The following is a 12,824-nucleotide window of genomic DNA, read 5'->3' on the forward strand; positions in this document are numbered from 1 at the left end:
ATCAAGTCAATGTGTTTGCACATTTTAGATACACAGTTGTTTGTTGCCCACTGGATGCATGATTTTGGTTTTCGGGTTATTATATTAATAATTTGTGATTACAGCTGGCTAGTAGAAAAATGCTCTAAGACAGGATATTATTGAGTTGTTTTTCTCAGTAGAAGCCAAGGCCCCTGGGAGAGACAGGAAATTGAGATTTGTTTAGTTGATTTTTGTAAAATATGTTAGGGCTGTTGCATAAATATCTGTAGAGGATATTTGGGTGGTAAGAGATGCCATGACTACTTTTCAGATACCTATCTTGTTGAGATAACACACTTAGGATAGGAACCATTTCTTCATCTTCTGGTACGTGGTCTGTTGTCACTGTATTGTGAGTACTTCTTGTTTTCATGAAGCCCAAGATTATTATTTTTAATTTTATTTCTTTAGTAGTAGGTATTTTTTTATTTTCCCCTGAAGGCTGAAATAGTGTGATTTCACAACCTTGACAAAAAAATGTATGTAGAAAGTCTTATCTAGGTTATCTGTGTTTTGCTTAGGAAGTAGATGGCACTGTCTACACTGGCATCTTTATCCTGGTGCATATTTTCATTTCAAATGCTGCATATTAGCATTTTGGATGTTGTTACTATGATATAATCATTATTAATATGTTAATGCTTGCACATTATGCTAGCAACACAGGAAGAACCTAAAGATCTAGACAGAATTGGCTGCTGAAAAATACTTACAGGGTATTTGCGGACAGGGGATTTTTTTTTAATTTGAAGAAATAAGTGACATAAAGAAGGTGGAAGGGCGTCCTCACAGGTATTTCCCAGTAAGGACATAAATCACATAATAACATAATGAATTTATATCCTTACTGAAACAAAATCTCCCTCTACTGTCCTATTTTTTGAATGGTTTCATGCAGCTTTTGAAATCACAGACCTGTGAAATATGAATATGATTTCAGTACTTAGTAACTCAGGTCTATTAATTTATTGACAGTGCATATTTTACAACACAGTTGTGAACATGAAAAATCAGTATAACTTTTTTAATGAACTGAAAAATCCAAGTTTAGAAGTTTCTATATGGTCCTGAGAATCTGGCCTTAAGGACCTGGACTTGCATTAGACTGTGATGTAGTCTTAAATAGCTATGTCTAAGTCACCGTGAGACAAGGTTACTTACATCTACTGGCAGCAGCTCCACATTTAACCAGTACAGCTACTCAATCAACTTACAGACCTAGTCCAGCTCCCACTAAAAAATGTTGAGAGGTTTATTACTGATACCAAATTGGAATTGATTTGGACTTTGGCTGACATTTTCCAAATGTTTTCATTACAATAATGATTTTGTATGTGCCTAGTAGGATTGAAAAGTTTAGAAACTTTGTGATATAAAATATTGTCAAATTCCAAACTGCCCAAAGATCAGGGAAATAAATTGGATTGCAGGAAAGACATATATCATTGACTGGTTAGGGTTGGGAAGGACCTTAAGATCATCTAGTTCCAACCCCCAATCTGAAGTTGAAAGACAAATCAAAGCCTTGTCTTGTGTAAACGTGTAGCAGGAAAACCATATGTGAGCTAATCTTCTCCCAGAAAGAGGAAGTAAATGTTTCCTGTGCACTACTGGTGGAAATGTGGAAAGTTCTGGCATGACTAATGTGAATTTTAAAATGCTTACCCCTCAGTGTTTGTTCTGTTACTGCTAAAATAAGCAAGACAATTGTTTAAAGACTGACTTACAAAAGAGAGAGCAGCAGGTATCTGTAATCAATCATGTGGATTAGTTTTCCATTGGAAATGACAAGTGGTGCTATACAAGCAAAGGTGTTTTGGCCTGATCAGAAGGGAGAAAAATCCCCTACAAGAGATAAACAGGCAGACCAGGCGCATAGGTCAGTGAGGTGGCTCTTCATGCACATCTTTATAACACGTTTCTGCAGAGAAACCAGTTACTTTCCTTTAGTTAGAGATCTAGTACTTCATTAAATCCCTAGCGAACTGCTGATTCATTGCTTTCATTGGAATGAGTTCTATGTGAAGGAAACGCATGTGGGTTGGGGAAGGAAAAGTGACATTTGAGCTAATAAAAAAGTATATAGGTCTTATTTCCTTTTTTTTTAAATGTACATCTAGAATAGTTACAAATGAGAGATAGAAGTATTGTGGCACTAATGAGCATTAAGAAAATGTACAAGCTGTGAGCTTTGCAGAAATGATGGTTTTAACTGACTTTTCTTATTGTTCTAAGTGCTTGAAATACTATGCAGATGTTGCCGAATGTCTGGATTTCGCTGCATATCTGATTAAATGGAATAGCTGCCATAAAGTGTTGTTTTCAGTTACATTTAACACCCTAAAGAGTGCAATTTAGAAGCACAAGTCTCTGTTTCTCTAAGATACAAGTAACACTTACAGAATAAGCACAGTGGAATTGTGTTTACCAGATAATTTATTCCAGTTTCTGGTTAAGTGGTTTCCAATTTCAGAAGTTGTCGAGTAAATTTTAATTTTTTTTTCTTAAACATTTTTTTGAACGCTTGTGTGGGGAAAAAAATGGAGTTTGCAATATCCACTCTATTTAATGTGTGATTAAACATCACTTAGTCAATCATGGAATCACAGACTTGTTTGGGTTCGAAGGGACCTTAAATCTCATCTAGTTCCAGCCCCCTGCTATAGGCAGGGACACCTTCCACTAGACCAGGTTGCTCCAATCCCCATTCAACCTGGCCTTGAACACTGCCAGGGACTGGGCATTATTCTGCAGTTTCAGGACTAAGATGTTAATAAATATCACTATCACTATTTTCAAGTGAGTGGTTCATGAAAAATACATTTTTAATGCTAGGATTTTATTCTTACTTGATGTCAGGTGGATTGATATCACTGACCTATTGGCTCAGTAATCTGTGAAATAAAATAAATATACATGAAAGTTCAAGTCCATCAAAATACGACAGTGTTACCAAAAATAAGAATAAGGCTTGATAAATGATGCAATCAGAAATACTTTATTAATACATATGAACCTATCCTTTGGAAGAATACCTTTTCAGCATAAACTGCAAGTGTTTTCCTTGATGTGAGCAATGTTATTACAATATATTAATTCTTCACAATGGCAGGCATAAATTAAAGGCTTTTCTTCCAGCTTGATTTTTTATATGGCTGCAGTTTCATTGAATACAATGTATTACATAGCACTAGACTTTCCCCTGCAAGGAAAGGAGCAGCAGTCACCTAGAACTACCATTACCTGCTTTCTGTCAGCTACCCAATTTTTCAGTGGTACTAATTTGTGTAAGTAAGTGTGCTGTAAAAACAGTTTAATAAGTAGCAATAACTAAAATGATGACGTGAGAAATTACTTGGTCTAGTTCTAGTACCCAGTGAAAACTGTTTCTGCATCAGAAAGAGCCAAGCTTAATGTTTATTTTGGCCATATTTATTGGAACCATGTTTATTGTGAGTGTATTATGTACTATATTTAGTAATAAATGCAAATATTACTGAACTCTAGAAAGATTCTTGTATGTTAGTGAGTTTTCTCTAATGAGCCAGTGATAAGTCTAGTTAAATGTTGCAAATTCTAATGAAATGGAAGGATTCTTTCCGTACTGGATGGTCAGTAGCCAGACTGAGGAACCAAACCAGTGTTCTGTGTGCGGGGCATGTGTGTTAGTGACTGATTTCTGGTTGAAGAAATGTGATGAAGTGGAAAGTAGCGGCATTCACAAGAGACTTCTCTGCACTTGAGCAAGCAGTTGACTTCTGCTTTGAAGCAAGATTGCCTAATCGTACATGGTTTTGACTAATGAAACTGTCGCTGATCTGATAAATTTGCAGATAAACGCCTAATCCTCTTTTAAAATGTGACTAAGTAGTTTAAATGAGCAGGGAACTGAAAATTCCAGGCTCTTGTTATTTTATCAGCCAGTACAGCCGGTGCCTAATGCAATAAATGTCACTTGAGGTATCTCCTGACAACTACAGGCTTGCCTAGGGTAATACACATCACCTCTGGCCTATGATATGTTGGTCATTGCCTCAACACAAAGTTTAACCACGTTTTGTAGGGTTTACCCTAAACAGCACTTATGTTATGTGGCTATACATTAAGCTAGGCTACAGTCAGCAGAGTACATGTGATCTTGAAAAGTCTGGTAAGAAAATAGTATCTGGCTGGGGATGAACTTCACAAACATGATGAGCATGGGATGATGCCGAGGGAAAGGGCATTGGCAAATATTTGGTCAAAATTACAATGTGTTGCTCTTTAACTGAGAAATGAGAACTTTATTCAATTGTTCTATATGCACAAAATATGTATTACCTAATCAGAGTTTCAAAGAGAAATGAGAACTGATTAGTCCAGTGTATTCCTCTGTGGTTACCTTCATAAACATGGAAAACAGCTAGTGGACTTTTTTTTGCAACTACAACAATGAAAGAAACCTGTACTTTACTCCTTTTGGTTGCATAGTATGTGTTATTAATGACAGGGCTAAGAACTGCGGGAATCTGGGAGCTCCTACTTCTCTAAATTGTAAAATTTATGCAAAGAATATATTTCCCTAAAGTCTGTTTGAGTGTACCTAGCTCTTAGGGAAGGGGAGAGGAAATAATCATTTTTATTTATTGAGTATTTAAAAGCATTTTCTGAACCCCTGCACTCAGTACATTGTCTGTACATTGTAAAAAGCCAGATTTCCTTCTGAAGGACTAAGCAGGAAAATAATGTTGTGTCTTATAAAAAGCCAACAGTCCTTCTGCACAGGGTGCAGGCTGCTTGAACCAAAATGCTTTCTTCCTATGCAGTTGCATAACTGCATAACATTCTTCTGAATTTTCCTTTCATATCTCCAGGGAAGTAGATGGAGAAACAGCTCTGGAGTTCACCCCATGTATACCAGCAGATAGTAGTGTTTTATAAGGTGTCTACATGGGTGAACATTTGGGTGTTATCTAATTTCTCTGTTTATGCCGAGTTACATTAATGTTGGCATCTCAATGTTGAAAACTAGAAAACAGTGGTTAAAATTGCAGACAGAAGTCAAATAAATTCACAAAATAATAGAAATTGATTGAATACTTTGAATTTTCTGTAAGGATGTTATGGCATATTTCTAAATACTCTGCGGTATGGAATTACTTTTGCTGAAATTAGACTGAACTTGAATTCACATAAATGAAACAGATTTGAGCCCAGTTTCCACATAAAAACTCACATTTTTCTCAGGAAAAAAAACAATCCCTTGAGGCCTGGTCTTTTTGCAAGCAATTCCGACCCAATTCATATATATTACTTGTAAAATTTATATCCTTTCCTCTCTCACCGGCGCTGTATGAAAAATTAAGGTGGGCAAAAAGAACATTGTAGATTGCATCAGCTTTTTCCTCTTTATTCCCACAGGCACAACAGCTAACAGATCTGGAGCAAAAACTAGCAGTTGCAAAAGATGAACTGGAAAAGGCAGCCCTTGACAAAGTAAGAAGTGTACTGTAATGTAAGCATGTTTATCAGCTGCAAATGTTCCGGTGTAATTTGACAAACATAAATCAAAGTCTTGCAACGATTTAGGTGCATACTTGATTGCACGTACCTGGGAGTAATGTACTGAAATCAGTGGAACTAATTACAATACATGGAGTTAAGTACTGCTGCAAAGTTATTTAAGAGGAGGGCGATCAAATTAGAAACATCTCAAAAAACCCACAGCAAGCCAAATGATGCAATTTTTTTTTATGAAGAGAAGTTCTAGTGTACTAGTATGAGAATGTGTAACTGATATGATTTTTATTTAAGGTTTAGTTATAGTTCCAAGGAGAATGCAGTATAGAAATGGGTCGGTAGCTTGTTTGGGGAGAAAATGTCATGCAATAAGGAAGCAGTTTATCAGAAAGGAAAACAACTTCACTATGCTATCAAAGATTACTTTTTCTTTGTTTGGCTTCCTGGTATTTTCAGCTTCCATTAGACATCTAAAGAAAAGTATGCCTCTTGCACTAAAAGCATTTTTCTTTCATCTTCCATATTGTAATCACTGAAATCATCCTCTTGAGTGAGGGTTTGCATCTAGCATTGCAAGATGTCATCTGCGTAAGCAGTGCTCACAGCAGCATTATTCAAATCTCTGTATGAGTCTGGTGCTATGTCATGTCACATATTTCTTGTTAGCACACTGAAATGAACTGTTCCACATCTTAATTTAAAAATTAAGCACGTTCCCTCTTTGCTCGTACAACACTCAGAGGCATGGTATCTCACTAGTGCCAACACACCCTCTGTGGCAATGGCAAGAAAGCAATGCTTGCCCTAAATATCCTCCAAATGCAGTTACTCATTATAATGCAGGCAGTTGTGAAGGAGAAAGAAAAGAACATATGATATCAGGAACTTTTAATGAGACTGCTTTTAAAGGATTCTGTCTGCAGATTGACTGACCACAACTGACTTCTCTGACCCTCTGTTTCTTTTCTATTAAAAATTATAGGATTTTAATTCAGGACTCAGTTATGGTTCTGTAGGCTTACCAGAAGCCTGGTACCTTCTTCTTGTAAATCATCATGGAGTCAGTTTGTGCACTGCATACATGCTGCAAAATGGCAAGCAGGAGTCAAAAAAACAGTGCAAGTGAAGGAAAAGTATAAAGTTCATGCCAGTGAGAATTATCAGACTAGAAATACAAGTTTGACTAATTCTAACTACAGAGCAATAACACCATTTAAGTCATAGGTACCCTTTTTCCCTGGTTAAGAGCTTTTCTTTCTGACCTGTGTACTGAAAAGAGACAGTCAATGGTCCAACCATGTCTTAAGTGGCAGGTGTGGGAGATGGGAGGATGAGAAATTATCCAGGGGGATATCTGGGTGAGAGGACTATGGTTTCAAATCAGTGTGATTTGCAGGGAGCATGAGAATCATACAGTGCTGTATTGGCTGAGTCCACATCTTCAAGAAAAATCAGTCTTCTACCTCTGCCAGTTTGGTGTTTGAGGTTATTTCAACTTTGTTAGATGGTGGTTTATGTTCTTCATGCAGTAACTTATTGAAAAGGTAGGGGAGAAGACATATTACAGAAAGAAGTTAATTAGAAATTAAAAGATCCTGGAAATGGATAAAGTAATCCTTTCACTTTTCAACTGCCATTAGGTCAGAGACATATCAGTCTGACTTAAGGTTCATACGTTTTAGTAAGTAATTTATACAAAATCTGATCTCTTTGATAATCCAGCATTCCTTCTCACTGCACACATCTTAAGGGAAAGTCATTAGCTTTTGTCTGTTTTCAAACAAACCAAACTTCATTCCATCTCCTGTTTCTTTGATTTTCCTTATGGTGCTGTGCATTAGACTTCTTATGGTTGTCTTTGATCCTAACATTGAAATGTACCCTACTAACTGGTTTTGTTTGCTTATTTTTAAAGAAACCCTCAGTTTTTCCCAGTTAGGAGATACATTCTGTGGTCCCAGTTCAGGGTATGTTTGTGTGATGTAAAACATGGAATATTTGTCAGGTTCTGAAGAGTACTTGGTTAGCAAATAAACTAAAACAAGATGATGTATGCAAATGCCATTGCTTAGAATTTGTACAACTGTGAAATATTTTTATGTTGTATATGTAATATTTCACGTATGTAGTGTGGCATGTTCCTCATACCTATATCTTCCATCAGCTTTTGCCATGGTATACTTTGATGTATGAATCTTCAAAAATTCTTCGAAAGTTAGTATGAAAACTTTATTTGCTATACACTGCAGCAGCATATGATGCTCATGGGGGAAGTCATCTTTGTTGGATTAAAATCAATCTTTATAACCTGTGTAAAAACACCAATTAGGATCAATGTTATCAACAAAGTTCCCTGCAAACTCTATGCCTTTTCAATACTTGGAAAAGTTTAATTCTCTGTAACTATTATATATAAAAGGCTGGGCAGTCTATGACATTTTATAGATTATATTGTTTTCAGAGAAAATAATATTTAATAATTATTTGCAATAATCAATGTGAGTAAAATTGCATGGAGGAAGGCAAGAGTGCAGTGACTTTTAGGGAGTTTGGGGTGCGAGGCACAGTAACTTAACAGTATTAAAAAACCTGCTTTAAACAGCCTTAATTTGTTCCGTAAAGAAGCAGCAGCAGCTGCTTGTAAATGTTTGGTTTAATGCAGAGGGAGAAAGCAAGCAATTCTGTTCATAATAATACATCTTAGAGAACTGATAATTTCTTCTTTTCCCCAGGAGTCACAGCTGAAAGCTCTGAAGGAGACTGTGCAGCTTTGCCTGTCTTCCGTTCTGCACAGTCAGCCTTCTGCTAGGAATCTAATCCCTGCAAAACCAGCTGAGAAGCTAACCCCTGTTGGAAAGGGCTCAAAAGTTCCATTTCAAGTGACAAGCACCAAGGTAGGATTTCTGTCTTGTTCTTTTTTTAAACATCTTTGGAAGTTTGTCCTGTAGGAACATCAAACCACAACTAAGGAGGATTTTAAATTCATTGAAAGATTAGGATGAATCTTGAAAATAATTCTAAGCCCGATTCTGATGTCACTAGACTTCATTTAAAAGTTCGGAAACAGCTACTTTTTTTGCTGAGGAACAAAATCCTGTCTATCACTTGCTAAATGGACTGTGTCTGCATAATAAATCTATAAGGAAGATGGATTTGCATCTAAAATAAGGGAGGAGGCTAATTCATAGGATTATTTACCTGTCAGGCACTGATAGTAAGTTTGTAGTAATACAGAAATAAGCAGTAAGATGGTTTTTCCATATTGTGGTTTCTCAGTGAAAAATACTGATACAGAAACAAAAAATAGTCTGGGAGACCCAAATCAAATTTGTTAAAAGGGATCTATATGATTGATAATAGGTCACAGGGAATATTCCAGTCATTCAAGTTGGGAAGGGCAGATTAGGAGAAAACATGGGGAAAAAAAAAGATGAAAAAAAAGATTATTAAAAATGTTTTGATTCAATAAGTTCAAGCATTTTAATACAGTCAAGATAGGCAATAATTAACAACTGTCCTGAGGGGTTGCCTTTTGCTCATGTATTCAACTGATTCAAAAGATGTAGAAGAAATCTGTGATTTCTTTAAAGGAAAATTTCCTTTCAGTTAAAAAGGAATTTTTACAGAAGAATGGCTGAAGGACACTTTGGTGTCCTCCTTAAATTTAAAAACTCCTTCCTGAAATATAAATAAGAATTGCTAACTCAAAGCCAATTTTTTATATGGCAGCTGTTGATACTCAGTGTTAGGACAGATGCTGAAGCCAAAAATTAGTAATCTTTCTGTATGTAATTAAAGCTGAAATATAATTTCATAAAGCAGAGCAGAATTATAAAACTAAATCTCACATTATTACTCTTAAAATAGTAATGATTGTCTGTCCCTTAATAACTATTTTATAAGAAAAATCCTTCAATCCCAAAAGTTAACTATCTCTGGAAACAAAGCACTGTTTTAATTAATAGCAGCACATGAGGGTATTAGTGCTTATTTAGATTAAGATCATTGGTTCTGGGTTCTTCAGGAGAGCAGATTCTTGTAGGTGGGGCAGACTGAGCTTCACTCTGAGATCTCAGGAGCACAGTTTTCCTAATTGATGTGGCTGTAGAATTGTCTGTCTTATTGTCTTAACAATAAGTGCCCTCATCGTGTTGGAAGGGTTTGTGCATACATCATGAAAGCATAGGTGTACTGAAGGGTAAGGCTGAGCAAGCCACTATACCTATGTTTAAGATTGTTATACGGTCAGAGACTTTGAAGCATTTAAGGTCTCCTTGGTTTTACAGGTATTACTGCAGTGAAGCGAAGGAAATGGGAATACAGTACAGAGGTTAAAACTAGGGTTTTTTTGATTTTTTGACTGATACACAGAATAGTCCTCACATACATTTTGTGTTTAGTGTTCCTATTTGGAAAATCTATCAGTATTTTGTGCTTCAGCCTTTTGAGAACCAGCACTTAGTCCTCTGTGTTGAAAACGGCTTGAACAAGTTATATCACATCTTTAATAGACATTGCTCTGCGCTTGGCATATGCCATGAAAATGTCAGAGAAAATAACGGTCTGCAGTCCTCTCCTTCCACACATTGACACCTCATTATAATAAATCTGTGCATTATCTGTGATTATAAAACCACTGAAATCTGCTACTGTGAAATAGGTTGTTGAAGAATCCTAGTCAGTCCAGAATTACACCGTTTGCGCTTGAGCTGTATTATAGAAGGCTTTTTTTTTTATGATGGCATCCTTTCTTAAGTATCTTTTCCTTGGCTTTTTCTTCCTTTTCAAACTAATCAACTCCTTACTACAGATGTATAGCTTGCTGGGTTTTTTAATTTATTATTAAATTTGCATACACATTGCAGGCTAGTATTTTTAAGTGAGTATAAATGTGTGTGATTACTTAAATATGTGTTTGTATGTAAAAATGGGAATTTGATATGAGCAGCACTTATGAATCTTGTCGTGTCTGATAAGTAGCAGTTTCACCTTCAAGGAAGAAATGATTGTTTGTCTGGTAAACTTCTTATTTCAAAGATGTTCTCATCCAGGCTAAAAATTGCTTTCTGAAAATGTCAAACTTATTTTAAATCCAGTGATGGGTACATCATACAATGTGTGATACCTGTATCACTTGGGGACAGTCATCCCTGGGACTGGAGTTCTTCCTGATTAAATAAAATAAATTTTTAAAAAAGCAGGTTTTATATTTGTATTCATAACTGGTAACCATAATACCTGTATGCTCATTAGAGTTATTTAACACAAGAACATGGTATAGAATGGATAAACAGGAAAACCAAGTGCCAAATTTCTCAGGGAATTTAATTTAAAAAAAATATTTCCGGTAAGGTACTTTGGTCTTTCTAGATAATGTGATATAAAGAAGTATAAATCATGCTTAAAAAAAAATCAGTACAAATCCATGCATAGAAGTCCCTGAATCAGTGTAAAAAAAGTTGCTGTTCTGGATAGCTCAGTAATTTGGAAGAGGGGGTAGTAATGGGAAATTCTTACCTTTAAATCACAGAAAAACTTTCTTTAAAGTGGATCAAAAGCAGCATCAGTCTGAAGTGCATTTTGTGACATGTCTTAAATGAGTTAATATTTGCACTGTACAAGAACATAAATAGCAAGTTTAACATTTTCAGATCAAAACTATTTTACCTGTCATGTACCTGTCATAACACCAACACTGGTGCCAAAAGCACTGACCATTACAAATGGATTTAGGGCTCTGTTCATACAAGGTCCATGATGCTAATGGTGGAACCTTAGCATAACCAGATGGCTGATCATTAATCCTGAGCTATGAGGTCTTTAACTTTGTGTATTATTGACAGTTATTTTTATCATGTAGTTTCTCTTGCACTGTAATTTCTCAGCAATAACTATTCTGTGTTCTGCCAGTGGAAGATGCTTCAAACTAGTTGTTAGATGTTGGATCTGCTTTTTGTTGTAGCAATTTCCTTGCCTTGTTCCCATTACAGAGGTGATGAGGAAAGAGGAAAAGGAGGAGAAGAGAGGAGGACTGAAACTTTGCTTTCCTTTTTAATCTCCAAATGAGTGCCTAAGGACCTGGGCAGTGAAAGGGTATTGTTAATGGATGGATACTGTAAGATTTACTAGGCTACCTGCTGTGGGAAATGTGGTTTAGTATGACCTGTGAATCAGAGCACTGGTTCTGACTTCCTATCGAGGCATTTTCTGCACTTACTGTACCTCGGCACAACAAACAGTGCTGTGAATTTCTACGGAGCTAGTAGATAGAATGCATTCTTACTCCATTTGTTTTATTCTTTAAAAGGTTAACCTTATGAAAAAAAAAATTGTAATAATAGCTATCACTCAAATATCTTTGGTTGTGTATGCCTGTGCTCCAAGTACAACAAAATGAGCTGTAGTAAAACTGGGGAAAATCAATGGCAAAGCAAAATCAGAATGAAACAGAAGAAAAGTTGATTTCCAGAAGCAAAGTAAATACAGAAATGATGGGGAATACATTGACACAGATACCAGAATAATAGTGATTACTTTGCTTTATAGTGCGTTTGCCTAATGCAAAAACATTTTCATGTGTTCCCCAAATGAATTCCTTCATTATAGATGCCCTGCAGTGTTTGTGTATTTTGTGAACTGCACTATTTTAAGAGTGGAAATACAAATTAATTTCAAGCTGTGAAGAATAAAACCCCATCTTATATTGTACATGACGCAGGTGGAAAGACCACCTACGAATGCCACTTCAGTGTTCTTGTCTTGAATAAGAATGAGGACTATCCTTCTGTAGAAATGCATAGCACAGACTGAAAGGCAACTACCACTCCATTTTTGAAAGATTTAAGCATCTCACAAGACAGTGAGCATATCGCTTCTGTGGTAAAAACTGCTGCAAGTAGCCGTCACCTCTGCATCACATATATTGTCAATATTGTGGATTCCAGCACACTGATCAGTGTAAATATTGAGAAAAGTTAAAGTACTGGGGACCATCCTTTTTTTATCTGGAAATAAGTACTTCATTTATTCCCCACCAAAGTAAGCTTGGGGAACTTTGTGTCTTTATCAAGCCTAAGAAAGTGTTCTTGTTGGAACAGGCATATGAGACTGTTCAGAGAAAGTTGGTTAAGAACAAAATAGACTTTGCAAAGTGCTTTGCAATGGCTGCAAAGGAAATTAAGAGGACGATTTTTCTATGTTCATAGAGAAATAAAGTGTCTGGTTTAAATTTCAGCTCAGTTATTCTGAGTGCGTAGATACTGAGCAGACACAGTAAGGCTGCTGAAAAAATAAGATGACTGTTG

At 36.1% G+C, this 12,824-nt stretch overlaps 1 protein-coding gene across 1 annotated transcript in view; it reads left to right on the top strand.

The window, feature by feature from the left end:
• LUZP2 (leucine zipper protein 2) overlaps positions 1-12,824 on the top strand; it is a gene marked incomplete at both ends in the record, with an annotated part of 198,275 nt that overhangs the window by 142,489 nt on the left and 42,962 nt on the right. Inside the window, 2 exons of the mRNA XM_080619303.1 lie at positions 5,422-5,496; positions 8,253-8,414. Coding sequence (XP_080475429.1) covers positions 5,422-5,496; positions 8,253-8,414 — 237 coding nt within the window. The remainder of the gene's footprint in view (positions 1-5,421; positions 5,497-8,252; positions 8,415-12,824) is intronic.

Source organism: Psittacula echo, assembly GCF_963264785.1.
Source record: "Psittacula echo genome assembly, chromosome: 5".
Lineage (NCBI taxonomy): Eukaryota > Metazoa > Chordata > Aves > Psittaciformes > Psittacidae > Psittacula > Psittacula echo.